At 45.6% G+C, this 25,353-nt stretch overlaps 1 protein-coding gene across 1 annotated transcript; it reads left to right on the top strand.

Moving 5' to 3' along the window:
• The first annotated feature begins 1,979 nt into the window (after window positions 1-1,979).
• On the top strand, window positions 1,980-15,340 carry MTNR1B (melatonin receptor 1B). Its single transcript, XM_043579956.1, has 2 exons — window positions 1,980-2,522; window positions 14,025-15,340. The coding sequence occupies exons 1-2, from the start codon at window positions 2,300-2,302 to the stop codon at window positions 14,894-14,896; spliced, it is 1,095 nt and encodes a 364-aa protein (XP_043435891.1). The 5' UTR covers window positions 1,980-2,299; the 3' UTR covers window positions 14,897-15,340.
• Window positions 15,341-25,353: the final 10,013 nt, after the last annotated feature.

The raw sequence follows: 25,353 nt of genomic DNA, 5'->3' as shown, positions 1-25,353 counted from the left end.
TCTTCCTGTCATGACTTGAACTTCCTTCAGTTATTTACTCTGGCTGGCCAACCCCAATCCCTGCTGAAATTCCCCCCGCCCCCTTCTTGCCTGTCCCAGCAGATCCAGGTTGCTGATGGACAACCCACCCCACGAAGCTGACTGGCTTCATTTAAAGCCATGATCTTAAGCTGCACAGGAGCTTACTCTCTCTCCTGACACATTTGCCATGCTCCTAGTTAGTGTACCTATTTTCTGAAATGACATTTCATACCTTCTCCTGTCTTCAAACCTCTCATATTCTCCCCGCCCTCCCCCAGTCCTGCCTAATGAGGCAGCCTCAAACTCCTTGAGATTAGGGCAGCCAGAGTGCAACTCCCTCACTTGCTCACAGCTGTCTAGAAACACTTGGGAACTTACCCCTGGCTTCTGCTTCCTTTCTACCACAGGGGAGGGGCCTCTCCATGCTAGCAAGAATATTCATTCATTCCTTGGGCTCTGGCTGTTCTCCAACTATCACATCCTTCTCCTGAATCATCATACCAGCACTGCCTCCCTCTTCAATGAATTCTCCCTTTTGTTTTTGGTTCTTGGGGGTCGGGACAGGATGGAAGTGGGAGAGTATGATTTACAGAAAATAACACATTTTTTTTAATTAATTTTTTTTATTTATTTTTGAGACAGAGAGACAGAGTGTGAGGAGGGGAAGGGCAGAGAGAGAGGGAGACACAGAATCCGAAGCAGGCTCCAGGCTCCCAGCTGACAGCACAGAGCCCGATGCGGGGCTCGAACCCATGAACCATGAGATCATGACCTGAGCCGAAGTCGATGCTTAACCGACTGAGCCACCCAGGCGCCCCACAGAAAATAACACATGTTATATTCACATGAAATACCACGCACAGAAATTTATTCTACGCTCTGTCCCAGTCGATCCTCACCCCCCCGCCATAGGCAACCATTGCTCTAATTTCTATCACCATAGATTAATTTTTCCCATATTTTGACTTCATATGAATGAATTGTAGAGTGTGTACTCCTTTGTGACTGGCTTCTTTTGCTTCATAGAGTATTTCTGAGATTAATCCATGTTGTGTATGTATGAATATACAATGTGTTGACCCATTCACGGGCATTTGGGCTGTTTCCAGGTTTGGGCTACTATAAATAAGGCTGCTCTGGACATTCTGGCACAAGTCTTTTTTGCGGACATATGTTTTATTCTCATTTCGTTTCTGGTCAGAGGATGGATTACGTCTAACTCCATAAGGAGCCACCAAACAGCTCTTCCAAGTGGCTGTACCATTTTGTATTCTCGTGGAAGCAGTGTGTCCAGGCACATCGCCTCCTCCTCATATTTAAAATTCTCATTTTGATTTTAATGATTCTGATGATGTGAAAAGTGCTTAGGACAGCACTTGGCATAAAATGTACCCTCAGAGAGGATATCGTTTCACTACTGTTATTATCAGAGTAAGTGCTCGAACATTTTAAATAAAGAGCATCTAAGTTCCTTGTTTCCAGGAGTCACTTTTCACTCTATGTTGTTGTTGTTGTTGTTATTCTAAACCCTCCCAAACCACATAATAATAACCTCCAGTATTGACCATACATCTGTTTAAGTATTGTCATAATTAAATAAATGTTCATACATCAATAGATGTCTTGGTTTATAAAAAGGACAGGGCAGAGACATCATCAATATCTCCCAGGATAAACAACAAGTGCTCAATAAATAGCACAGGCTTGTTTTTCTCCTGTAGCTGCCTGGAACAACCCTCTACCCTACTCTGTCCTGGGATCTGTCCCCATACGCTGGGGAGGGACTATGTTCTCTTTGGAGCTGCACAGCCCCATGGGGACTGCAAACCTTGCCCTTCTGACAACAGGTGGGTAGGTCCCCACCACCAGCACCTTCTCCAGTCTGCAAACCTAGGTGTCCCTTCCTGGGCACAGCTTCTCTTGGGTGTTGAGGGAGGAAGGAATCTGGGATCTGGGCGTGGAGGTGCGCTCAGGGACTGAGACCTGGGCTGGGCCAGGCACAGTTGGGCCCTGGGTCTCAGTTGCTCCGGAGCCAGCCACCGAGGAAGGCGCTCCTTTGGGCAAGCCTGCACCCCAAGTCGTCCTCCAGTTCCTACATTCTCTCCGCCCCCTGCCCACGCTTAATTATTTCCTCTGGGTCCCTCCCTACAGGCCTCCTCCCTCGCCCGCGCAGCCGGAACACAGAGGGGAGGGCGAGAACTCCAGGCGCGGCACCGCGCTCCCTGAGGCGGCGGCGGGTGGCGCGGTGGCTGGCGCGCGCGGCGCGGGAGGGTCCAGGATGCCTGAGAACATCTCCTACGCCAACTGCTGCGAGGCGGGCGAACTGGCCATGCGCCCGGACTGGACGGGGACGGGCCGCGCGCGGCCCTCGGGGACCGCCCGTCCTCTCTGGGAGGCGCCCGCGCTGTCTACCGTGCTCATCGTCACTACCGCGGTGGACGTTGTGGGCAACCTCCTGGTCATCCTCTCCGTGCTCAGGAACCGCAAGCTCCGGAACGCAGGTGAGCGCCACGCCCGCTGCTGGGGCTGGCGTCTGGTCTGGACTCTGACCCCGCCATCCGCCTCTTTGCGTGTCCTCAGTCCCGGGCGCCCCGTTCCCTATTCTCTAACCTAGTCCGCAAGTTTGGTCCTCAGCTCAAAAGTTAGGGTGAGTTCTTGCCCTTCCCCGACGCGAGGCGCCGGCGTCCGCCTCTCGCAGCCGCCGGAGGGCACTTGGCGGACCTGTGCCAGCGTGAATTGCACGAAGTTTTTCTGGCGCACTTGTTGGCACGGCGCCGGCGCTGTGGGAACGCACGTGTCTGGAGGCTGCTGTCATCCGGGGTACTCCAATTTGTGCGGGTCCAGATGGTGCCCCTATCTCGCCACAGAAATCTCAGGATCTTTAACACCTCTCTCCCTCCCCTGCCGAGCACAGGGGTTCACAAAGCAGGCGCCAAGAAGATGAATGAATTCAGGGAAGCGCTCGGGTGAGCTTTGGGTTAGAAACTTCTCTCCAGTTCGCCGAAGACCCAATTCCAGCCAAGAGAGTGCAGATGCAGAAATCTGCAGGGTCTGCTTGGGTGGGAACTACATTGCTTTGAGATAATGGGGTCCTTTCTGAAGACAGAGAATTCGTGGGATTCAGTGAAGATTAAAACGATGATTTGGCAAAATAGGGTTGCAGTCCTGAAAGTATTTTTCCCTTCTGCCCACTCTCATTTCAGTGTTTCCACTCCGGGGCTCTACAAGGGCAGGGGTGAGGGAGGGAGTCTCTGAACTCTGATCCTGAGAGATCATTGGAGCATGCTGAGCACCTCAGCCTGCGAAGAAGTTCAAAGCCCTGTTTGTCAATTTGTAACTTCCCAGTTTGGGCTTAAGGGCCCTTCAAATATTAGAGTGAATTAAAATTAAAAAGCAACAGCAAGAAAGCCAAGTATGTAGTTTAACTGTGCTTTTCTAAGGAGCCAGACCATTCAGAAAGGCCAGTTGTAAATGAGTATATATATTTTGTGCGGATCTGTGACTCCAGTGTTTTTACATAAAGAACAAACAAAAAATAAAATTAGGAGCTACTGTTCATAATATGGGAAACAACACTGTTAAGTAGAAACATGCTTTCTAACGCCATCATTTCAGTAGTGGTGGTTAGTATTATCTGGAATACCTTTTTCAAGACATTATTACGTGCTCTGACTAAAAGCTATATATTATGAAAGGGCAGGTTGTGGTTAGAAGGTGGTATTTGAAATTTTTGATCACATTGTCCCTTTGCGGGAACCACAAACATGCTGACCCGGCACAGAGGGGCAGGAGGGAGGTGGGGCTGGGTCCTCCAGGTTCTGACACAGGCGACTTCTCTCCCTAACTAACCAGGTGTTTAGAGATAGCCTGGAGGGCTGTGCTTCCCTGGTGAATAATCTGGGCAGCCCGCTAAGGAAAAGGAGACTTGGGGGGGAGCAGGGGAACTGCTTTTTTTCTTAACCTGAAGCAGACGGGCATCTTCTCCCCTCCTCTATCCCGAGGGGCGGGGGGGGGGGGGGGGGGGGGGGGGGGGGGGGGGGGGGGGGGGGGGGGGGGGGGGGGGGGGGGGGGGGGGGGGGGGGGGAGGGGGGCGCTCCCGGAAGCCTTACTGATTTGGGAATGTGGCCGGGGTGTGTAATGAGCTTGTGACTTGCTGGCACATCCCCTGTTCCTACTTCCTGTTGAGTTCACACCAGGAACAAATTTTGACACTATAGCTAAATGACATAAATTCCTGACACTGGTGGCTGCTCTAGTCATGCAATTCAACCAGCTTTGATTTGACCATTGCATTTATTGACGAGGGTCATGAAAAAGCATACCATTGACTTCAGTTAAACCCTAGCAGGGTGAGGGGCGCCTGGGTGGCTCAGTCGGTTGAGCGGTTGAGCATACGACTTCAGCTCAGGTCACGATCTCGCGGTCTGTGAGTTCCAACCCCTCATCGGGCTCTGGGCTGATGGCTCAGAGCCTGGAGCCTGCTTCCGATTCTGTGTCTCCCCTTCTCTCTGCCCCTCCCCCGTTCATGTTCTGTCTCTCTCTGTCTCAAAAATAAATAAAAACGTTAAAAAAAAATTTTTTTTAAACCCTAGCAGGGTGAGATCTGAAAAGGTGCTTAAAAACTGTCAGCACTTGGAATTTGCTCTCATTCCACTAGGAATCAAGTCTCCTCTACTGAGAGTTTGGAGTGACCTTAAGAAACACTCATGTCGGGGGCGCCTGGATGGCGCAGTCGGTTAAGCGTCCGACTTCAGCCAGGTCACGATCTCGCGGTCCGTGAGTTCGAGCCCCGCGTCAGGCTCTGGGCTGATGGCTCAGAGCCTGGATCCTGTTTCCGATTCTGTGTCTCCCTCTCTCTCTGCCCCTCCCCCGTTCATGCTCTGTCTCTCTCTGTCCCAAAAATAAATAAACGTTGAAAAAAAAAATTTAAAAAAAAAAAAAAGAAACACTCATGTCAGACCTTTCTGTAATTAAGTTTGGTTCCTTAATTCATTGGTGTTGAGAAGATAGGACTGTGGCAATGAGAACACTCAGAGGTCCCATAACCAAGGCACACAGCCCATATTAAGATCATAGAACCTTTCTTAGCAGACAGACGCCAGTATCCTTTACTTGACTATTACAGATGCAGTTCCTCTTTCCATTCCTTTTGTAAAAAATGTTTATTTATTTTTGAGAGAGCCAGAGAGAGAGCCTGAGTGGGGGAGGGGCAGAGAGAGGGGGACAGAGAATCCCAAGCAGACTTTGCACCATCAGCGTCAGTGCAGAGCTGGGTTGTGGGGTTGAACTCAGGAGTTGTGAGATCATGACCTGAGCTGAAACCATGAGTCGGATGCTTAACCGACTCAGCCACTCAGGTGCCCCAGTTCCTCTTGTCATTCCCAACAGGGATGATCCTGGTGGCAGGTAAGTGGATAGATTAATTGTCCTTTTTTCCTGGAACTACCCTATCTGTGGCTTCTGTTGCTGCATGCATTGGGTTGATCTTTTCAGAGACAGCAGTAAAGAGAGGGAGGGATGGAGGGAAGATGGGAGACAGATCTGGGGCATTGACCCACCTTGGAAGGGAAGACCAGGTGTTTGGTTCACTCTTTTTTTTTTTTTTTTTTTTTTTTTATATGGCACTGGGTTGGTGGTTGACAATTCTCAGTGTGTGCTTCCTGGGGACCTACCATATTTGAGGCTTTCCTGACAGCATCTGAGGACATGTTCTGTGCCTGCCACGGCCATGCTTGCCCTGGTCTAGACTTAGCCAACAATAATCTCTGCATTTTTGATTTTTATCTCTTCCTTTCCCTGCTTTTCTGGAACCTTCCCCCATCAAGTTCTTTCTCTCTTATTTGTGTTTTCAATGTCTATCATAGACATACACATACACATACACACACACACAGTCACACAGGTATACACACAAATAGGCACACATACCCAAGGGTCTCTGGTGTTTAAAAAAAAGTGGCTCCTGGGTGACTCAGTCAGTGAAGCATCTGACTCTTGATCTCGGCTCAGGTCATGATTTCACCGTTCATGAGATCAAGCCCCGTGTCCAGCTCTACACTGACAGTGTAGAGCCTGCTTGGGATTCTCTCTCTCTCTCTCTCTCTCTCTCTCTCTCTCTCCCCCTCTGTCAAAATAAATAAAGAAAATAATAAGATAAAACAGCATTTCCAAAAAAAGAAAAAGAAAAGAATTTTCCCTTGATTGTATGTCTGCTTCTAAGTTCATTGCTACTCTCTGTCCCGTCACAACCAGACATCAATTTCCACCCGCTGACTACCTCACTGCTCCCCATCTCCTCCTCAGTGTTCTGCAGCCTGGCCTCAGAAATGCCCCTCTGTGCAAATATCTGTCATCGAGGCCTACTCCCTCCTTGAAAACCTTCTTTCCTTGGCTTACCAGATGCCAGTGTTTGGACCTCCTTCTTCTCTCCTCCCAGACACCTGATCCCTGGGAGTCATTCCTTCATTCCCCAAGTCCCCATGAGTTTTGCTTTATAATATCTCTCAATATTCCCCTTTCCTGCCCTCCCTACTCCTACTGCCCTACCTTACACACTCACCATCGCTTGAGGAAACTATATCCATAGGGTCCAGTCAGCCTTCCCTGCTCAGTCCTGCAGTGGCTCTTGCCACCAGTGGAGTCACTGCCATCCGTTACTGCCTTGGGTCTATACCACAGGTGACTCGGGAGCGCGGCTCACACAGCCCTTCTCCAGGGGCTAGCCCCCGCTAATGCAACAGCCTCTTCTCTTCTCTCCTCTCATCGCACTTGTGAACTACAACCATTCCCACACAGTCCACGCGTGCTATGCACTGCCTCATCTCGGGGAGCTCCCTGCCTCTTCCTGCTAGTGAATGTCCCGGTGCGGTTGTTGACGTTGCTTATTAATAGCAAGAAAGGCGTGGGGACTCTATCTCCCTCTTCGGGCTTCCACGGGCCCTCCCCAGACAGCTCCTGCCTCGCTGTCCTGTTGTTGGTCTTTCTCTCTCCCTGTGGGACTATGAGTTTGTTGAAGGCTGAGACTTTTAGTCCATTTCTGTCCACAGAGCTGAGGGCATACTAAGGACCGAATACGGGTGTTGAAACAAGTTGAAAATGGACACGGCAACAGAAGGCAATGGGTCAGAAGGAATTGATCGTGCTTCACGAGGTGGGGCAGGCTCATTACGGCACTCAGAACTGCACATGCCATCAGTGGAATTCTTACGGAACCGAATTGCTTTGAACACTAAAAGGGCACAGTACACCTCACTCTTGTCCTTGAAAGCTGAGTGGCACCTCTACACAAAGGTGTGCCTGCTCCACTTGCTCCTGTGTGGCCGGCCGCCTCCAGCCATGCCTGGGCTGCCCCAAACTGTGCCTCAGGGGCTCCTTAGGGAGTTTGCCCCTTGCTGGTCTGGGCTGCCTGTAGAATGTGAGCCTCCTGCCATTACCTTCACTGTCCAGTTGGCCACACAGAAGAGAGCTGAGAGACTCATGTCCTTAGTGTCATGTCGAGATGATCTCCATTAAGAGAGGTGAAAGCATGACAAGCATCAGTTACTCCTGGCCCATAGGCACAGTAGCTGATTTCCCAGGTGACAGTCAGCAGCCGTGGGCTGACAATGGATTCTTGTGCTGCGTCTGAGTTAGAGGCTGTTGGGGAAGACAGTTTGGTGATATGTAAGGAGAAAGGATGTGAAATGTTTGACGTTGGGATTGCCCAGGAAAACATGGAGGACTTGGTTGCCGAACACACAGGTCCTTGTCCAGAGTCTGCTCTGTCCTCCAGGCACCCAGTGATGCTCAGCCTGTACCATCTTTTTCCAAGGACAGAGACCGCATTGCAGGCTTCCTGATGGGAATTTCCAGCCCAGCAGGGGTTTTGCATGCCCAGTTAGACTGGAGCAGAGCCCATCTTCTCCTCCCACTTGTTGACTGAGGGTGTAAATGATGGATGAATAGATAGGCTGGCTTCAAGCAAAGGCTCTTGGGAGGCTTGGAGGAAATGCTTAGTAGACCCACAGTCCCTGCGCACTCCAGGTGTTATAGGTGAGGTGGATTCCACTCGGTCCAGGCATCATCCTACCACCACCAACCACTCATGGAGACGCGCCACTTGGTGACAGGTGTCCTTTGACCTGCTCAGCCCTCGGGGTTTGCAGTGCTTATCAGCTGAAGACCAAACTGGGCTAGTTTGGACTCTCTCCCTGATGTTGCCTGAGCTCTCCAACTTCAGGTTTCTGCTCTGAATACTTTCTTATCTCTTCACCAAGCAAAGACAAACACATTTTAAATCCCATAATTATGTCTTTAGCTGAACAATCAAGAAAGCTCATAATCCTCTTTAATTCCCTCTCTGTAGCTCTCAGTAGCCCAGGGGCATGGAGACTTCTGTGTTCGACTTTTTATTTTTTTCCCCGTAAGTTGGGTTCTGTGTTTAGCATGATATATCACAAAATTCTGAAGACACCAGTGCCACTATTAGGTCTTACAATTTAAAATACTTATTGCTGAAAGAGTAGAATTTGGGGAGTTGAGAAGTAGAGTCCCCAGTGCTGAGGGAGTTTTCATCCTGGGGTCAGTGTCCTACCTTCTATGCTGTCCTTCCTGAGGTGTGACTTCTCATGTCTTATCTCCAGGAATTATAGTCCAAGATTGTAGTTGAGAGTCTCTTTCTTGTTTTTTTCTATGCAACTAATAATAATATAAAAACAACAGTAATAAATTAGAGCTAATATTACTGTGTGCTTATTATGTACCAGATAAAAATCTTTCCCATTTAAAAGAGACAGAAAAGGAAAAAGACTCTGTACATCCCCCCATCAAGGGGATATCCCTTGGCAAGGACCCTTCCATTTCTTTCCTTGTCTTGAAGCCAGAGCTGATTGGGAGAGCCAGCTACAGTGCAAAAGTTTATTCTCCAACATTTGACAGAATTTGCCCTTGCTAATGTCACCTCCTCATGGCCAGGTTAAATGGGCACACTTTCCTGTTCTTTCTCACCTTGGTGGATGACCAAGAAACTACACCATTGCCCTTGACATTTCTTTTTCCTGATTCCCTCCAGTGCCCCTTCTTTGTCACTCTTTCTCTGTTAGGGCTATTGGCAGTTCACATAATCTTAGTGTCAGTTTCTTGAAATGGAAACCATGCTGTCAACTTTAAAGGATTCTTGTGATAGACAATTCAGCCAATTTATGTAAAGGCACATTATAAACTCCAAGGTGCTATACAAATTTTTGCTTTGTTGTTAGTATTAAGTGTTAAGTGAAGTAATAAAATGGTACCATAAGAGTCTCCAGATATCTCTATTGATGCTTATGGAAGAATATTTTGTAACAAGAATCTCATTTTTTAAAAAATAGATGTTTATGCTCTTGGCATAAGAAGAAAAGGAAAAAGAATACGTTTTCTTCTTTTAAGTGGTTGAAGTACCCCCATCATGTTTTTGTTTACACTATTAGCTTGCCTAACAGTCCTTTTCTTTTTTAATTAAACCAAAGTTACATTTCAACTTAGCCCTTAGACGCATCCACACTCTCTAAGATTTTCATAAATAATGTCATTTTAGTGGAAAACAATCTCTGCCACCAAAGAATTTGGAAACCAAATTAGGAGCTTACATTAATGTAAAAGCCATTTGTTTTAGTGTTTGTAAGGAAATCAAGTTTTTTTTTTTTTTTAAGATTTTATTTTTAAGTAATCTCTACACCGAATGAAGGGCATGAACCCACAACTCCACGAGCAAGAGTCACATGCTTTACTGACTGAGCCAGCCAGGTGCCTGAGGAAATCAAGTTTTTGATAAATGATCTGCTCAGTGATTTCAGATGCTTATCCCCAGAAAGGAACTGATAAAAATAGTTCAGTTTAGTTTAGAGATGATTATTATTTCCTCTGCCCTTTCCCGTACAAATCCCATTGGAAGAAAACAGCCATTCTAGGAAGGAGGCAGGCCTGTTGCAAGGGTCTTTGTGATTTTGTTCAACTCCTTGGTGAACTTTCCTTTCTGACCAGCCCCATCTCCTGCCACTGCCCCCATCCTCAGGCCACTTGAGTACTTCCTCACTGCTCCCTTAGCCTGGCCTCCCTCCCAGCTCTCACCACACTGATTGGCTGCTGTTTTTGTGTCTGTTTCCCCAATAGCCCTGTTGGCCTCTCAACAGCAGGGGCCATGTCTTTGACCCACACACGGTAGTACTCAATAGACATATTGTATGTTTGAATAGGTAAGGGATAGAAGATGACCCCAAGGCACAAAAGTTTAACCCTGTTAGAAATGATAGACGATCTGTTTATTTCCCTATTTTAACCTTTCTACGTCTTGGTTTTTTATTTATTTAATTGGCTTCTCTGAGACCATGAGCTTTGTGTGGGGAGGGAGTGTGTCGCTTGTTCACCATGCCTCCCTCGGCCCTGGCAAAGGCAGAGCTGGTGCCTGGTAGATACTCAGAAATATTTACTGAGAAAATGATTCCGTGACTATTTGTTTCTACATTGGCTTTTAGCTCAATGACCGAGGACAATTTAAATCCAACAAACTCTTTTCGGGCATGCAGGGTGGGCACAGGGAGGAGGGATGCAGGGGGCGCACAGGAGGAGGGGCAAAGGATGGAGATAGCTTTACCTTCTGGAATTTTCCTATCTGATGAAGACTAGATAGCTCGACGACGTCTGCTGGCTTTCTTTCCCCCCACCTGGATTACCAGATCCTTGTTAAGTAGAGTTCCCAGAAAAAAGGACAGAGGAAGCGAGGAGGGAGGGGATTGTGGTGGTTGTGTGTGAGGTATGTGCTCTGTGTATGAATATGAAAAGGGAATCCCGTATTAGTGAACAAAGCCCTGTTGTTGAAGGCTGTCTCCACTAATACACCCTGTCTGATGGAGCCAGATGGAAATAAATCACGCCAGGACTTGTGATGTAAATATTCATTAGAAGCCCGTGCACTGGGGGATGAGCACTGTTGTGTGCACCCTGATTGATTTCTCACCTGTCTAGGGGAAGAAATGGATAGAGAACTAGATCTCCCTTGAGTATCCTCCAGAGAGGACCTGGCTTCCTACAGATGGGAGACAAAACAAGAATTTCATTTGCCTAATTTGGAATTATGTCAAGAAATCTGGGAGATAGTCTGATGTCTGGGCAGATGAACCTACAGCGGGAACTGGTTGATTTCAGCCTTTTAGGAACAGCCGGAGCAATAGGGGAGAGTAATTGAATCACTGTCTACGTGGGGTTGAATGTGTTCTTCCCACTATTTACAAGCTGTTTGCCAGCCTCTGGGGCATTATTAGGGGATGAGCCACATTAACACGGCAGAGCTTCACTGGTTTTCGGGGGAAACAGCTGGCTGAGCTGGCACCAGCTCCCAGCAGCCCTTGACTTTCTCCGCACGTGCTTGCAAGTGCCAAAAGCTTGTTTGCTGCTCAATCAGGAGCCCAGAGGGCCCTGCAGAGACCAATATTCCCATGTTGGAAAGAAGTGATTTTCTTCACAGAAACAGCCAAGTGGAATGCATGGGAAGAGAAGGAAGGAGGGCCTCAGGAGAAAAGGAGAGAACCCATGAAGGAACAGTCACGGAGAGAGAAATTCAGTAACTTGCCCAACCTCAAAGTGACAGAACTGGAATTACCCATGTCATTCTGGCTTCCAGCACCACCTCCAAGTGTCAAAAAGACACTTAAAATTCTGGGAAGAGACAAGGGCTCCTGATTCAGCTGAGAACAAGAACTTTGAGAGAAGAAATACCTCGCCATCTTGGAGCCAGGTGAGGTCTGAGCAGGAGAGCCAGAGACTGAAATCCACCAGTGGAGACAACAAACATGACTGGGAATTGAATGGAAAAGCAGGAGACCCATTCCACACCTCAAGCAGGTCCTCAGATGTGCATTTCCTGCCTGGCCACACTCAGCAGTAAGAATGTGACGGGGGTTTTATCCCAATTATATCCCATTAAGATGCCTAATTGTCCAAACGATGTTACATCAGTTACATCCTATCTCCCTTGGGCCCTCACATAGCTCTGACTCAGGAGTGGTTAGGTCCTGACGAGTCCCAGGAAGCTAACAGGCTTCTTTTCTATTGGTTCTGAGTGAGGTTGACTACATGCCTCTAAGTCCAGAATAGGCACTTCAAGAAGACTGCCTGGGGGCACCTGGGTGACTCAAGCATCTGACTTCGGCTCAGGTCAAGATCTCACCATTCCTGAGTTTGAGCCCAGCGTCAGGCTCTGTGCTGACAGCTCAGAGCCTGGAGTCTGTTTCAGATTCTGTCTCCCTCTCTCTCTGCCCCTCCCCCACTCGTGTTCTCTCTCTCTCTCTCTCTCTCTCTCTCTGTCTCTCTCTCTCAAAAATAAATAAACGTTAAAAAATTAAAAAAAAAAAAAAAGAAGGCTGCCTGGGGGTCTTCTGTGTTCCCACCCCCGTCTGGAGCGCATCCTGTGGAAACTTCTTTGAGACGTGGTAAATGTGCGTGGGGAACGGGCTGGAAACAGCCCTTTCTCTACCTTGGTGGTTTGTAACTGTAATTGTGGAGTCTACCTTACCTGGGGGTCTGACTCAGAAGGATCCCCAGCCAGGTGACTCTGAGCCTCCCTTTTTCTGTACCCCCTTGAAGCCAGACCACAGCCAGACCTCTCTCTGATGGCTGCACCTTTTGGACCCTGCCTGATGCTTTGGACCCCTGAGGTGGTCACATCGGCCCCTGCCGCATACAGAACACATTCATGGCGGCACCGGAGCCAGTGTCCTTGCCTCCTTGGGGAGTCCCTCCTGCACACGTATTCCATCTGCCCTCCGTGTTCAGCTGCTCTAGGGCCGGCAGCTTGCACCCCACCATGTGGTAAGAGGCTAGAAGGCTTGAAAGATGACGTCTAGTGCCCACTGCATTCCCAAGGGTCTCTATGGCTGGAGAGGATATCATCTTCTGAGCATGTAGTTGGTGCTCCAACAGTGCACTCGGTGAGTGAAACAAGTGGCATCAGGGATCGAGCCTCTCATGTTCTGAGCTTCATGTCGGCCAACCTTTCAGATTCTTGGTGCTTTATTCGTGAGTCAGTGTTTGTTTTAGAATGCAAATGTTTTAGCCATAGAAATGAGTTCTTTTGGATGTAGCCCCCTCTCTTCCCTAGGGTTCTGGCCCAGAACACGTCCAACGCATATTAATCAATGGCTGCTGTAGTTTCCAGAGGTTCTCTCTGGCTACGGAGCTTGGTGACGCCAGAGAACACTCCATTCAGCAAAGGGAGGCGGCTCAGGCTACTTTCTAAGTGTCTTTAATTCAGTTTTCTAAATGTGAACTGCAGGTGGGATAGAAGAAAGGTTGCAAGAGGAAGAACCATGTACTCTGGTATTCCCCTGTGTTGCCTTGCCTGGGGCCTACGCTCCCAGCCACGTGGCCATGTCGGCAGACGCCCGGCCTGGTGGCATGGAGTCCAGTCCTTTCTTCTTTTGCATATAAAAGCCAGGGAAGTGGATTCGCTACCACCCCTCCCTGCCCACACGCCACCTTCCTATAAATCTCTCTGATAGTCTCCTTTCGCGTCTTCTCCCGACTGGTCAACAGGCTACTCTCTAAGTGTCGTTAATTCAATTTTCCTGATGTTTGGATCCTCGTCCCTGGGAATCCTTGTTGGAGTTTAAACGATGCCAAGCCCCCGAGCATCTGTGCCTCTCATGAAAATTGTCATCGTTTGTGAGCACCCACTGTGTCCCCAAGCACTCGGCACCATGATTTAATTCTACGGCTATAGTGTAAAGTAGGTATCATTATTCCCATTCTGCGAATGAGAAAGATGAGGCCTGGAGCGCCTGCGTAACTTGCCTCAGTCACACAGTGAGCAGCAGAGATGCTGTGTGAGCCCTGAACGCTGTGCCTCCAAAAGCCACTGTTCCATCCCCAGTACTAATAGCTCAGTAGCTTTTAAGTAACTGTTTAGGGTAACTGGATAAAGGGTAGGATATTCGACAGAAGAGAAATTGTGGGGTCTCTTGCTGACTCTTGCTCCCTATTTCCTGCTCCAGGTAATCTGTTCTTGGTGAGCCTGGCATCAGCTGACCTGGTGGTGGCCTTGTACCCCTACCCGCTAATCCTCGTGGCCATCTTCCATGACGGCTGGGCCCTGGGGGAGGTGCACTGCAAGGCCAGTGGCTTCGTGCTGGGCCTGAGTGTCATTGGCTCTGTCTTCAACATCACTGCCATCGCCATTAACCGCTACTGCTACATCTGTCACAGCATGGCCTACCACCGGATCTACCGGCACTGGCACACCGCCGTCTACATCTGCCTCATCTGGCTGCTCACTCTGGTGGCCTTGGTGCCCAACTTTTTCGTGGGGTCCCTGGAGTACGACCCACGCGTCTACTCCTGCACCTTCATCCAGACGGCCAGCACACAGTACACAGTGGCAGTGGTAGTCGTTCACTTCCTCCTCCCCATTGCTGTCGTGTCCTTCTGCTACCTGCGCATCTGGGTGCTGGTGCTCCGGTCCCACAGGAAGGCCAAGCTGGAGCCCAAGCTGCGCCTGAGGCCCAGCGATGTCCGGAGCTTCCTAACCATGTTCGTGGTGTTTGTGATCTTCGCTATCTGCTGGGCCCCGCTGAACTGCATTGGCCTTGCGGTGGCCATCGACCCAGAAGGAATAGCTCCCCAGGTCCCGGAGGGGCTCTTCGTCACCAGCTACTACCTGGCTTACTTCAACAGCTGCCTTAATGCCATAGTCTATGGGCTCCTGAACCAGAACTTCCGTAGGGAATACAAGAAGATTGTCTCAGCCCTCTGGAACCCTGGGCGCTGCTTCCGGGATGCTTCCAAGGGCAGCCAGTCCACAGGGCCTCAGAGCCAAACTCCACCTGTTGTTAATGCCCAGCATCCTGTCCAGGTAGACACTCTCTAGACTGGATCACTGACCGGGCGGCCGGTTCATTAAATGGTGGGGGTGGATCTGCTCCGTGCGTGAGATCAGGCAGCCTGCTGGGCTGTGCCGTCCTGTTCATGTGACAGCACGTGGCTTGTGGAACTTCATCCTGTGGACAAGAAGACCATCGGCACCCTTGGTTCGGGCTAGTCAGAGGATGCCTATAGGCGCTGGGGGCCACATCCAAGTGAGCACGGCATTGGCCCTAGCAAACACTCTCACTGCACCGGAGGCTTGAGGCACACATCAACCAAGAAAGGGACAGAATGAGGACGGGCTTGGGACAGAAGAAGCCAATTGCTTCCTATGAGCTGTCCTCTTCTCCCACTTTGGCCTCCTTTCTGGTTTCTCTCTGTTCCCCAAAGGGCAGTAAGAATGGATACCTTCCTGTTGGCATTGAGAAGGGCACCTGTCGGGATGAGCACTGGGGATTGTGTGGAAACCAGTTTGACAATAAATTATATATATATGTATGTGTGTGTGTGTGTATATATATATATATATATATATACACACATATATATGTGACATATATACTGATACACACACACACACACACACATATGGGAACATACCTCAACATAATAAAGGCCATCTATGACCCCCCCCCACCCCCCGCCACCAATAAAAAAGAAAAGAAAAAGCTCTGTAGTGCTAGGAGCTAGGTAGCTCTGCAGGGCTGCAGGGGGCTGGCGCGTCCAGAGGGCAAGTGTTCTGCACGCTCCCCCACTGACTCCCTGCGCATACGTGCACGTGCACACACACATACACACCACCGTGTATACACCGCACTCACCACACTATGCACATACCTCAAGCACACACACACACCCTCCTCAGGCATCTGGAGCATGTAGCCGGCCTGGCTTCCTTTCCCGGTTCCACCAGGCATAAGGTGTGTGACTTGGGGCAAGCTCCTGACCTCTGTATTCCTCGGTTTATTCACCGGACAATGGAGATTGTGCCAGTACCTGTCTCCCAGGGCTGTTGTGAGGGTTCCTTGGGATAATACAGCCAAAGAGCTGAGGACAGTGCCTGACGCATGGCGATCATTCAGTAAACACTAACTATTATTATTACTACTACTACTACCTAAAATGAAAGATAATCTTGAAGGAGAGGAGAGGAGACAAAGACCGGAAGTGGAGGCAAGTGAGTGGGGGAGGTGTGAATGGAGGTGGGGGAAGGGCGCCTCACTTCCTGTTTTAGCATGTCTGCCTACAGGCTTTGTATTTGCAGACACTTCAGGTCTTAGCACCAATTTGGCTTCCTTCCTTTGAATTTGGCCTCCTTCTTCGGTTCCACAAACATGACCGACTACTCTGGGGCCAGGTCCAGCAGGAGAAAAAAAAGGCATGTTGCCTGCCCTCTTGGAGGTCACAGTCTGCTAATGAACAGTATCGGCTGGCACTTAGCGGGTGCTTGCTTTGTATCAGGCACTATATGCACTCTCTCATTGAATCCTTAGAAAATTCTTTGAGGACATATCATTATCTATATTTAGTAAGCGACTAAAACTCAAAGAAGTGAAATGATTTCCTGAGTTTCCTTGGACAGAGTCCAAGTCTGTCTGACAGCAGTATCCCATTTCCTTCCCCACCTCTGCCCATACCTTAGAAGGTGTGCCAGGAACAAAGTGGGGTAAGTACCCCCAGTTGCGTACTGGGGGGGGTTCCAAGGAGAGAGAAAAGTTACCTCAGCCAGCTGGCAGCTTTGCAGAACAAAGAGCCCAGAATGCTGACCTCTCAGCATTATTCTGGATGCTTTGCCTTCCCTTGTCATGTGAGGAATCAGTTTGGGTGCTGTGGCTAGTCATCTAGTTACCTGGGAGCTTGTGAAACATTCAAGTGCTCTTAGCTCCACCAAAACCATTTTGAGTGTGGGGTGTGGGGAAGAGCCCAGTAATCTGATTCGGACCCCGGAGGTCCTCTACCAAACTGTTAGGAATGCAGGTGTTTCAGCCCCGGTTGCCTACCTATTGGGATCCCGTTGCTGGGTGCAGAGAGTCCTGTCCAGGGAGGCCTCCCAGTTCACACCTCAGTCTGAGAGTGAAACACAAGGGACCTATGGCTTCTCGCTGAGCTGCAGCCACTCTTCTTGGTTCTGTGCAGAGCCTGAGCTCATCAGACCAGGCATGTGTTGTGTTCTCTCTGCCTCCTCTCCCCAGGCACCAACTATAGGGATTTGCCCTTCACTCTTGACTTAGAGGCAATGGGTGTCCCCCACTGCTCCTCTTATTTCTATCTTTTAACTCTGAGCTGAATGCATGGTAAAGTCTCAATAAATACGGATTGAGGAAACAAAAGTTCTCTTCAGTTTTCTGGGCCCACAGATGTTACCTGATCTGCCAGTTCTGACAGTTTGCTAACCGGGACCTTTTCTTGTTTCCATAGGTTTTGGTGATGATCCAGGAACCAAGAGAATGAAAGGGTACAGAGAAAACCCAGGATACTGGGGCCATCTGTGTGCTCATGTGGAATGGCCTCAAGCTACAGGCCCTGATCTTAAATAAAGACAATTTTGCTGCAAAAGTGTGGGAACTCTATCCATCCTCCACCACCTTGCTGTAAATGTCTATTTAGGAACTTGGATTTATTTTTTAAAAAATCTTTCCATAAAGATAACTATTGGCCCACGTAATTTAACTTGTGAATTTTATCAAATATTTAATAAAGAAATAATACTAACCTTACATACACTCAGAAAATAGAGGAAGAGAAAACATTTCTCAGTGTATTTTGTGAAATCAGCATAACACTTCCTTATAGCATTGCAATTTCATTTAAACAAAAGAAAAATAACATACAAGAAAAGAAAAATTATGTCCCTCCTGAACAGAGATGCAAAAATCCGTAACGATATATTAGCAAATTGGTTCCAAAAATATACAAGAAGGATTCTGCATCATGACCAAGGTGGTCCCCCAAGAATATAAGGTTAATTTTACATTTGAAAATCAATGTAATTTGTAATTTTAACAGAATAAGAGAGAAAATTGTCAATACATGCAAAAAAATCATTTTACACAATTGAACATTCATTCATGACAAAAAATTTTCTTTTGGAAAACCAGGAATAGGAGTAAATTTCCTCAAGCTGGTAAAGAGTATCTTTGAAAAAACTACAAATAATAACATATTTAATAGTGAAATCATTAATGTTTTTTCCCTGAATTGAAACAAAGATGTATGCTCCCACCATTTCTTTCAATACTTTACTGGAAGCCCTAGCTTTATAATAAGTTAGAAAAAGAAACAAAGGACACACATGTTATTAAGAAAAAATAAAAAGTAAAACTCTCATTCTCAGATTACATGATCCTATATGTAGAAACCGTATAAAATCTTTAAAACAAACAAACAAACAAGGGACACCTGGGTAACTCAGTAGATTAAGCAACTGACTCTTGATTTCAGCTCAGGTCATGATCTCACGGTTCATGAGATCAAGCCCTCTGTCGGGCTCTGCACTGACCGTGCAGAACCTGCTTAGGATTCCCTCTCTCCCACTTTGCCCCTTCCCCACTCATGCTTTCTGTCTCTCTGTCTCTCTCAAAATAAAGTTAAAAAAATAAACAAAACAAAATAAAGCTACCAGAATTAGTAAGTGAATTTAGTAAGGTCACAGGATGCAGGGTAAATTTTTAAAAAACTATAGCTGTTCTTAAAGTGAAAAAATAAATAAAAACAATAACAATACCACAAAAATGATCAAATATAGAATTAACCAAAAGATGTACAAAGTCCCTATGCTGAAAACTCCAAAAGACTGCAGAGAGAAAGAAGACCAAAATCAATGGAGAGATATACCATATTCGTGGATTCGAAAAGTATTAAAATATCTACTTTCCTAAATTCATCTATGGAGTCAATGAAATCCTAATCAAAATTCTAGCAAGATGTTTCTTTTTAAAAAATTTTATTACATTTATTTATCTTTGAGAGACAGAGTGAGACAGAGCCCAAGTGGGGGAGGGCAGAGAGAGAAGAAACAGAATCCAAAGCAGGCTCCAGGCTCTGAGCAAGCATTCAGCACAGAACCCAACGTGGGGCTCGAACCCACACCACCAACTGTGAGATCATGACCTGAGCCAAAGTCAGACACCTAACCGACTGAGCCACCCAGGCAAGATTTTTTCAAGATTTTGGCAATCTGATTATAGAAAACCTATATAAATGCAAGTGATGTGGAATAACCAAAATAATCTTGAAGAGAACAGATTTGGAGACCTAACAAGATCTGATTTCAAGATGTATTCTAAAGCTACATTATAAGAAGCAGTGTGGTTTTGGCGTAAGGATAAGCAAATAAATCAATACAACAGAATAGAGTCAAGAGATAAATCCATACATATATGGTAAACTGATTTTTAACCAAATCACCAAGCCAACTCAATAGGAAAGTAGACTAGTTTTAACAAATGGTGCTGGAAAAACTGGGTATCAAAAAGAGGGAGGCAAAAAACCTCTTCAATCCCTCCCTTAGTTCATACACATAAATAATTCAAAATAGATTATAGCCTTAAATGTAGAAGACATAATGATAAATATTCTAGAAGACTACACAGGAGAATGTCTTCATGCCCTTGTAGTAAGCAAAGATTTCTTAGCTGAGATATAAAAGCACTAACAAGGGGTGCCTGGGTAGCTCGGTTAAGTGTCTGAGTCTTGCTTTCGGCTCATGGTCATGAGATCAAGCCCTGCAATGGACTGTATGCTGGGCATGGAGCCTGCTTGAGATTCTCTTCCTTTCCCTTTGCCCCTCCCCTGCTTGTACTCTCTCTCTCTCTCAAAAATAAAATAAAATGACATAAAATTAAATTAAATTTTAATTTAATTTAATTTAATTTTTTTTATGGTAAAGGGAAGATTTTATTTATTTTGTTGATTAAGTCTTGTAGTAGATAGGATTCAAACCTTTTGGAAAAGTCAAATGTCTCCATGAAAATGTAATCAACAATCTCCTACATCAAGTGTCCGGATATGATGTATAGGATGTTTTAACTTACTAATATTCACAGAGAGGACATAACAGTAGAAAGAAAGATTTTTTTCATAAAGGCATTTTAAGAGTAAATGTGTAAATAAAAAGCTGATCACTAGACTATACAGTATATGAATTTTTGGAAGGTTTCACAGACATACATCATGATTTGATTTGTGGCTTGGATTGCATAATTTAATTTAATTTAAAAAGGAACCATAGTCTTCATCATGGTACATTAGACCTTATTGAAATTAAATTTTTCTGTTCATCAAAAGATACTGTTAAAAAAAGTAAATAGCTTGGGAAATATATCCACAATACATTTATCTGACAGAGGAGTTGTATCCAGAATACATAAAGAATAGATACAATTCAACAACAAAAAGATGATCAACTCAAAAAAAATGGACAAAATAATGAATCTTGACTTGAACCTCATTACCTACACAAAAATTAAGTCAAAATTGATGACAGATTTAAATATAAAATGTAAAACTACTTTTAGAAAACAATAGAACATATTTGAGATGTAGAGCTAAGTAACAAGTTCTTAGACTTGCCAACAAAAGCACAATCCACAAAAGAAAAAAAAATGGATAAATTGGACCCATCAACATGAAAAAGGTTTGCTCTGTAACAGATCTTGTTAAGAGGATAAAAAGATAAGCTACGGACTGGGACAAAATATTTGCAAACCACACACCTGACAAAGGATTAGTATCGAGAACATATATGAAGAACTTTCAAAACTCAAGAGCAAAAGACTAAACATTTCAATTGAAACAGAAAAAAACCAGAAAATTCACAGAAGAGGATATACAGATGGCATATAAGCACCTGAAAAAAAAAAAAGTTCAACATCATTAGCCATCAGAGCAATGAAACTGAAGCCACAATTATATATCACCACATACCTATCAGAATAGTAACTAGTGAACACCCAATGTCGGTGAATGTGCAGAGAAACTGGATCCCTTATGAACTGCTAGTGGGAATGTAAAATGATACCACCACTCTGGAAAACAGTTTACATTTCCTTAGAAACAAGCCATGCAATTACCATATGGCCCAGCAAAAAACCTATACGAGAATGATCACTTAGCTTTAGTCATAATAATGAAAAACCGTAAACAACCCAGATGTCTTTCAGCGGGTAAACTGTTAAACAAACTATGGTACATCCACACCATGGAATACCACTTATTTAAAAAAAAGAAGAAGAAACAAACTATTGATACAAGCAACAACTTAGATGAGTCTCCAGGGAATTATGAGTGAAAAAAATCATCCCAAAAGGTTATGGACTCTATAATTCCATTTCTACAATACTTTTCAAATGACACAGTTTATAAACGGAGATAGGTTAGCGGTTGCAGAGTTTAGGGATGGGTGGATATGGTTATGAAAGAGCCACATGAGGGCTCCTTGTGATGACGGAACTGTTCTGGATCTTGACTGATGGTGAACATGGGAATACGGTGTATACGTGTTATAAAATCATGTATAACTAATACATATGCACAAATGAGTATATGGACAAAGGGGTAAATCTGAATGTGATAACGGTAGCAATGGTGGTAACTGGCTGTGATATTGTACTACAGTTTTAATTTTTTCTTAATGTTTATTTATTTTTGAGAAAGACAGAGACTGAATGTGAGCGGGTTAGGGGTGGAGAGAGAGGGAGACACAGAATCCAAAGCAGGGTCCAGACTCTGAGCTGTCGGCGCAGACCCCGACGTGGGGCTCAAACCCACGAGCTATGAGATCATGACCTGAGCTGAAGTTGGACACTCAACCGACTGAGCCACCCAGGCGCCCCATGTACTACAGTTTTACAAGGTGTTACCCGTTGGGGTACACTAGGTGAAAGGTACACAGAATGTCTGTATTATTTCTTACAACTGCATGTGACTCTACAATTATCTCAAAATAAAAAGTTTACCTAAAAAAATGGGTGAAAGATTTGAATAGTCACTTTGCAATCGAAGATATGTGAATGGCCTATAAAAACAAGAAAAAATGGGGTTGCCTGGGTGGCTCAGTTGGTTAAGTGTCCAACTCTTGATTTCAGCTCAGGTCATGATCTCACAGTCATGGGATTGAGCCCTGCCATCAGGCTCTGAGCTGAGCCTGGAGCATGCTTAGGATTCTCACTCTCTCCCTCTCTCTCCACCCCTCCCCCACTTGTGCTGTTTCTCTCCTTTTCTCTCTCTCTCAAAATAAATCAAAACATTTAAAAAAAAAAAAAAACAAGAAAAAAATGGTCAGTATTAATCATGATGGCAATGTAAATTTAAGCCATAATTACCTCAACGTTTATACTTTTGAGAGTGGCTAAAATCCAAAAGCCTGAAAGTATCTAATGTCGATAAGGAAGTAGAGCTCCTGAAACTCTCATATATTATAGGATGGAGTGTGAAATTAAATATTGGAGGACATGTTGACAGTTTCTTGCAAGCATACATTATTATACATAGCTTTCATTAAAAAAAAATTTTTTAAATGTCTATTTAATTTTGAGAGACAGAGAGAGCGTGAGCAGGAAACACAGAATCCGAAGCAGGCTCCAGGCTCTGAGCTGTCAGCACAGAGCCAGACGTGGGGCTTGAGCCCACGAACCATGAGATCGTGACCCAAGCCGAAGTCAGACGCTTAACCGACTGAGCCACCCAGGTGCCCCCTTTCATTTTTTATTATAAATAGTCTTATGACTCAGCTATTCTCCTAGGTATTTATGCAAAATAAATGAAAGCTTACATCTGTACAAAGACTTGCGCATAAATGTCTATAGCAGGTTTATTTACAATTACCAAAAACATAGCAGCCCAAAAGTTCATTGATAGAAGATGAATGAGCAAGTGACAAGTTTTCTATTTTTCTAAATGGTCCCCTAAGAAGGTACATGTTTATTCTAATAAGAATGGTTCAAAACAATTCAGGAGTTGCTTTGGGAGACTGTAGCACTTTGTTTTTTCTTTCTTTTGGTGAGTGTTTTCAAAGTTGTTACATTTCTGTATTTTGATGATCGATTGAAATTTCAGAAGCAGTGAAAAAAAATCATTCAAAGAGAAATAGGGTGTGTCTGTTTGTTAAAAGAAGAGGAGTAATTTTCAATCCTTGCTGCATATTAGCATCACCTGAGAAGTTAGAAAAACTTGTGAATGCCCAGCTATGCTGATGTAATTGCCTTATGGTAAGCTAGGCATTGGTTTGGGTTTTTAAGCTCCCTAGCGAATCTAAAGTGCAGAGAGAGTTGAAAACTAAGGCTGGAATTGAAGTTGATTTTGTTATAAACTTACAGCCTGACTTCTAATGATAGATCCCAAAGAGGAATCTGCACACATCCCTGAGACCACAGGCTTGTAGGAGCAAGTATACAGTGTCTCAAGAGCACCATTGTGAAGAATAATGCACATTTGAATGTCTACGTTTCAGTAGTTTCCTAACAAATTAAGACATGGCAGAGGGACAGTAAATGTGAAAGATGTATCGACTTGCCAATTACCTTAGCAATAAGTTCAGATGGTTAAATATAAAACTTTCAAGAATGCGTGTTCGTTCTAAAACAGATTAAGGATTACAATTCTTTATCTTTCCAGGTTGGGACACTGAAAAAGCCTACAACTATAATACAGTTCTCTGCTTCTTCTCTTTGGAAAATCTTACGGTGACAAGTTATAATCTGAAATCTGAAAAATGATCTGAAATATACTCATAGAGCATCAATGCACTTTCTTTTATAGCAGTAAGGTATAAGCTTGGTGATCAGCAAGCCACTTGAAATGCTCTTGGATGAGACCAAACTGTACATGATGGCTGACCCCACCCTGAAGCTAGGTCAACGAAGAGTCTGGCTAAACAAAGCAGTCTGCCAATGACCTACTTCAGGTGGCCAGTGTGCACGGCCAAGCCACAGGCCGGGCCAGAGAGAGGGACGGTGGCATTGATTAGCCACATGCCAAGTCAGCTACACTCAGAGATTTTTTTCACAGACTGCTTTACTTTTTTTTGAAGAAGGAGGTACAGATGGGAGTCACGTGGTCCCTGCCCTCTGAGAAGCTCAAGGTCCTGAGGAAGAGACATCAAAACAAGGAAAAAACTCTTCTCTTCTAGGTTTGCCTGCTAAACCCCTAATAACTTGGTTTCTACCACATCTGTGGTAGAGAGAGTCAGTGATGGTGAGGGAGAGGAGGAAGAAGACCACAGCAATAGATGCAAAGTCAATTATCATTGTTTGAGTTCCGGCTGAAGGGTAGATCCTATGGGAGGGCTTTAAACTCATCATCACCTTTATTATTTCCATGGGTTAGGGGTTGTTATTGCCATTTTATGGATGCAGAAACAGAAGCTCAAGTTCAGTAACTTGCTTAAATGTCTACATGAATCCACGCTGAGTTCATGTGGGAGAATCTGGGACTCTCTCCAAGTCTCAGTTTCCCCATCTATGAAACAAGAACAATTACATCTGCCCAATACCAGGGGAGCTGGTGTAAGACTAGACTCATTAGCCATCAATCCATTAAGAGGTAGCAGGTGACTCCTGAAAATAAACTCTGTATCGTGGGAAGCCCCACTGTGTCAGTGTTTCATAATATACCTATTTGTTTGACAGGTACACCAATACTGGTATTCATTTAGATTGCCTCCATGCAAGCATTTTTTCCTTCAAAATATTCTTAACTTTGCTTTATTATCAAATCAGAGTATCTCTACGGGAGCTCTTTCTTCCCAGGAACCCCCAATCAGGGACTAATTGCTTTTCAATAGCACAGTAACACATTTTTCTAATTGCATATGGAAGCTTAAAAACAGAAACTTCTTTTTGGAGAGAGAGGGGGGAACAGAGAGAGAAGAAGAGGGACAGAGTGGGAGGAAGAGAGAGAATCCCAAGCAGGCTCCATGCTCAGTGCAGAGCTGGATGCAGGGCCCAATCCCAAGACCCTAAGATCATGACCTGAGCCGAAACCAAAAGTTGGATGCCCAACCAAGTGAGCCACCAGGTGCCCCCCAAAGCAGAACCTTCTTAATGTTTGCCCAAACTGCAATTTCCAAATCAAGTTCTGTATCTCCATCGCCCCACAGGCTGAGCCTGCACACTGCTGTTGATGAATACATTCTAAAGGAAGGCTTTACTTCAGCAGGGAAACCCATCCTGACATGGGGCAAGAAAATTCCCATGTTTCTTTGGCTATTTCTCTTCCTTAGGATGGACTGCAAACACATCATTTTCTTCTTTACTTGCAAAAAGAAACTATAGCTCACTCCAGGGCTGGCATGACCCACTAGGTATGGCGATAGCAATTCAGCATACACAGCCAGCATCACTCATATGAACAAAGCCCCACCTGGGCCAGGAGAAGAAAATAAGTGAGTTTTACTTTCAGGTCTCAAAGATGCCTGCCTGCCAAGGCTCTTTCCCCTCCCCTCCCCTCCATTCCCTTCCTCTC

The sequence above is a fragment of the Prionailurus bengalensis genome, chromosome D1, assembly GCF_016509475.1.
Source record: "Prionailurus bengalensis isolate Pbe53 chromosome D1, Fcat_Pben_1.1_paternal_pri, whole genome shotgun sequence".
Lineage (NCBI taxonomy): Eukaryota > Metazoa > Chordata > Mammalia > Carnivora > Felidae > Prionailurus > Prionailurus bengalensis.
Note: the sequence above shows the minus strand (reverse complement) of the source record. Positions and strands in the feature narration are given on the sequence as shown.

Bases quoted from the DNA above. Each gene is read 5' to 3' on its own strand.
- MTNR1B (XM_043579956.1), top strand. From the start codon at position 2,300: ATGCCTGAGAACATCTCCTACGCCAACTGCTGCGAGGCGGGCGAACTG. The intron at 2,523-14,024 runs GTGAGCGCCACG...TTCCTGCTCCAG, and splicing joins CCGCAAGCTCCGGAACGCAG to GTAATCTGTTCTTGGTGAGC.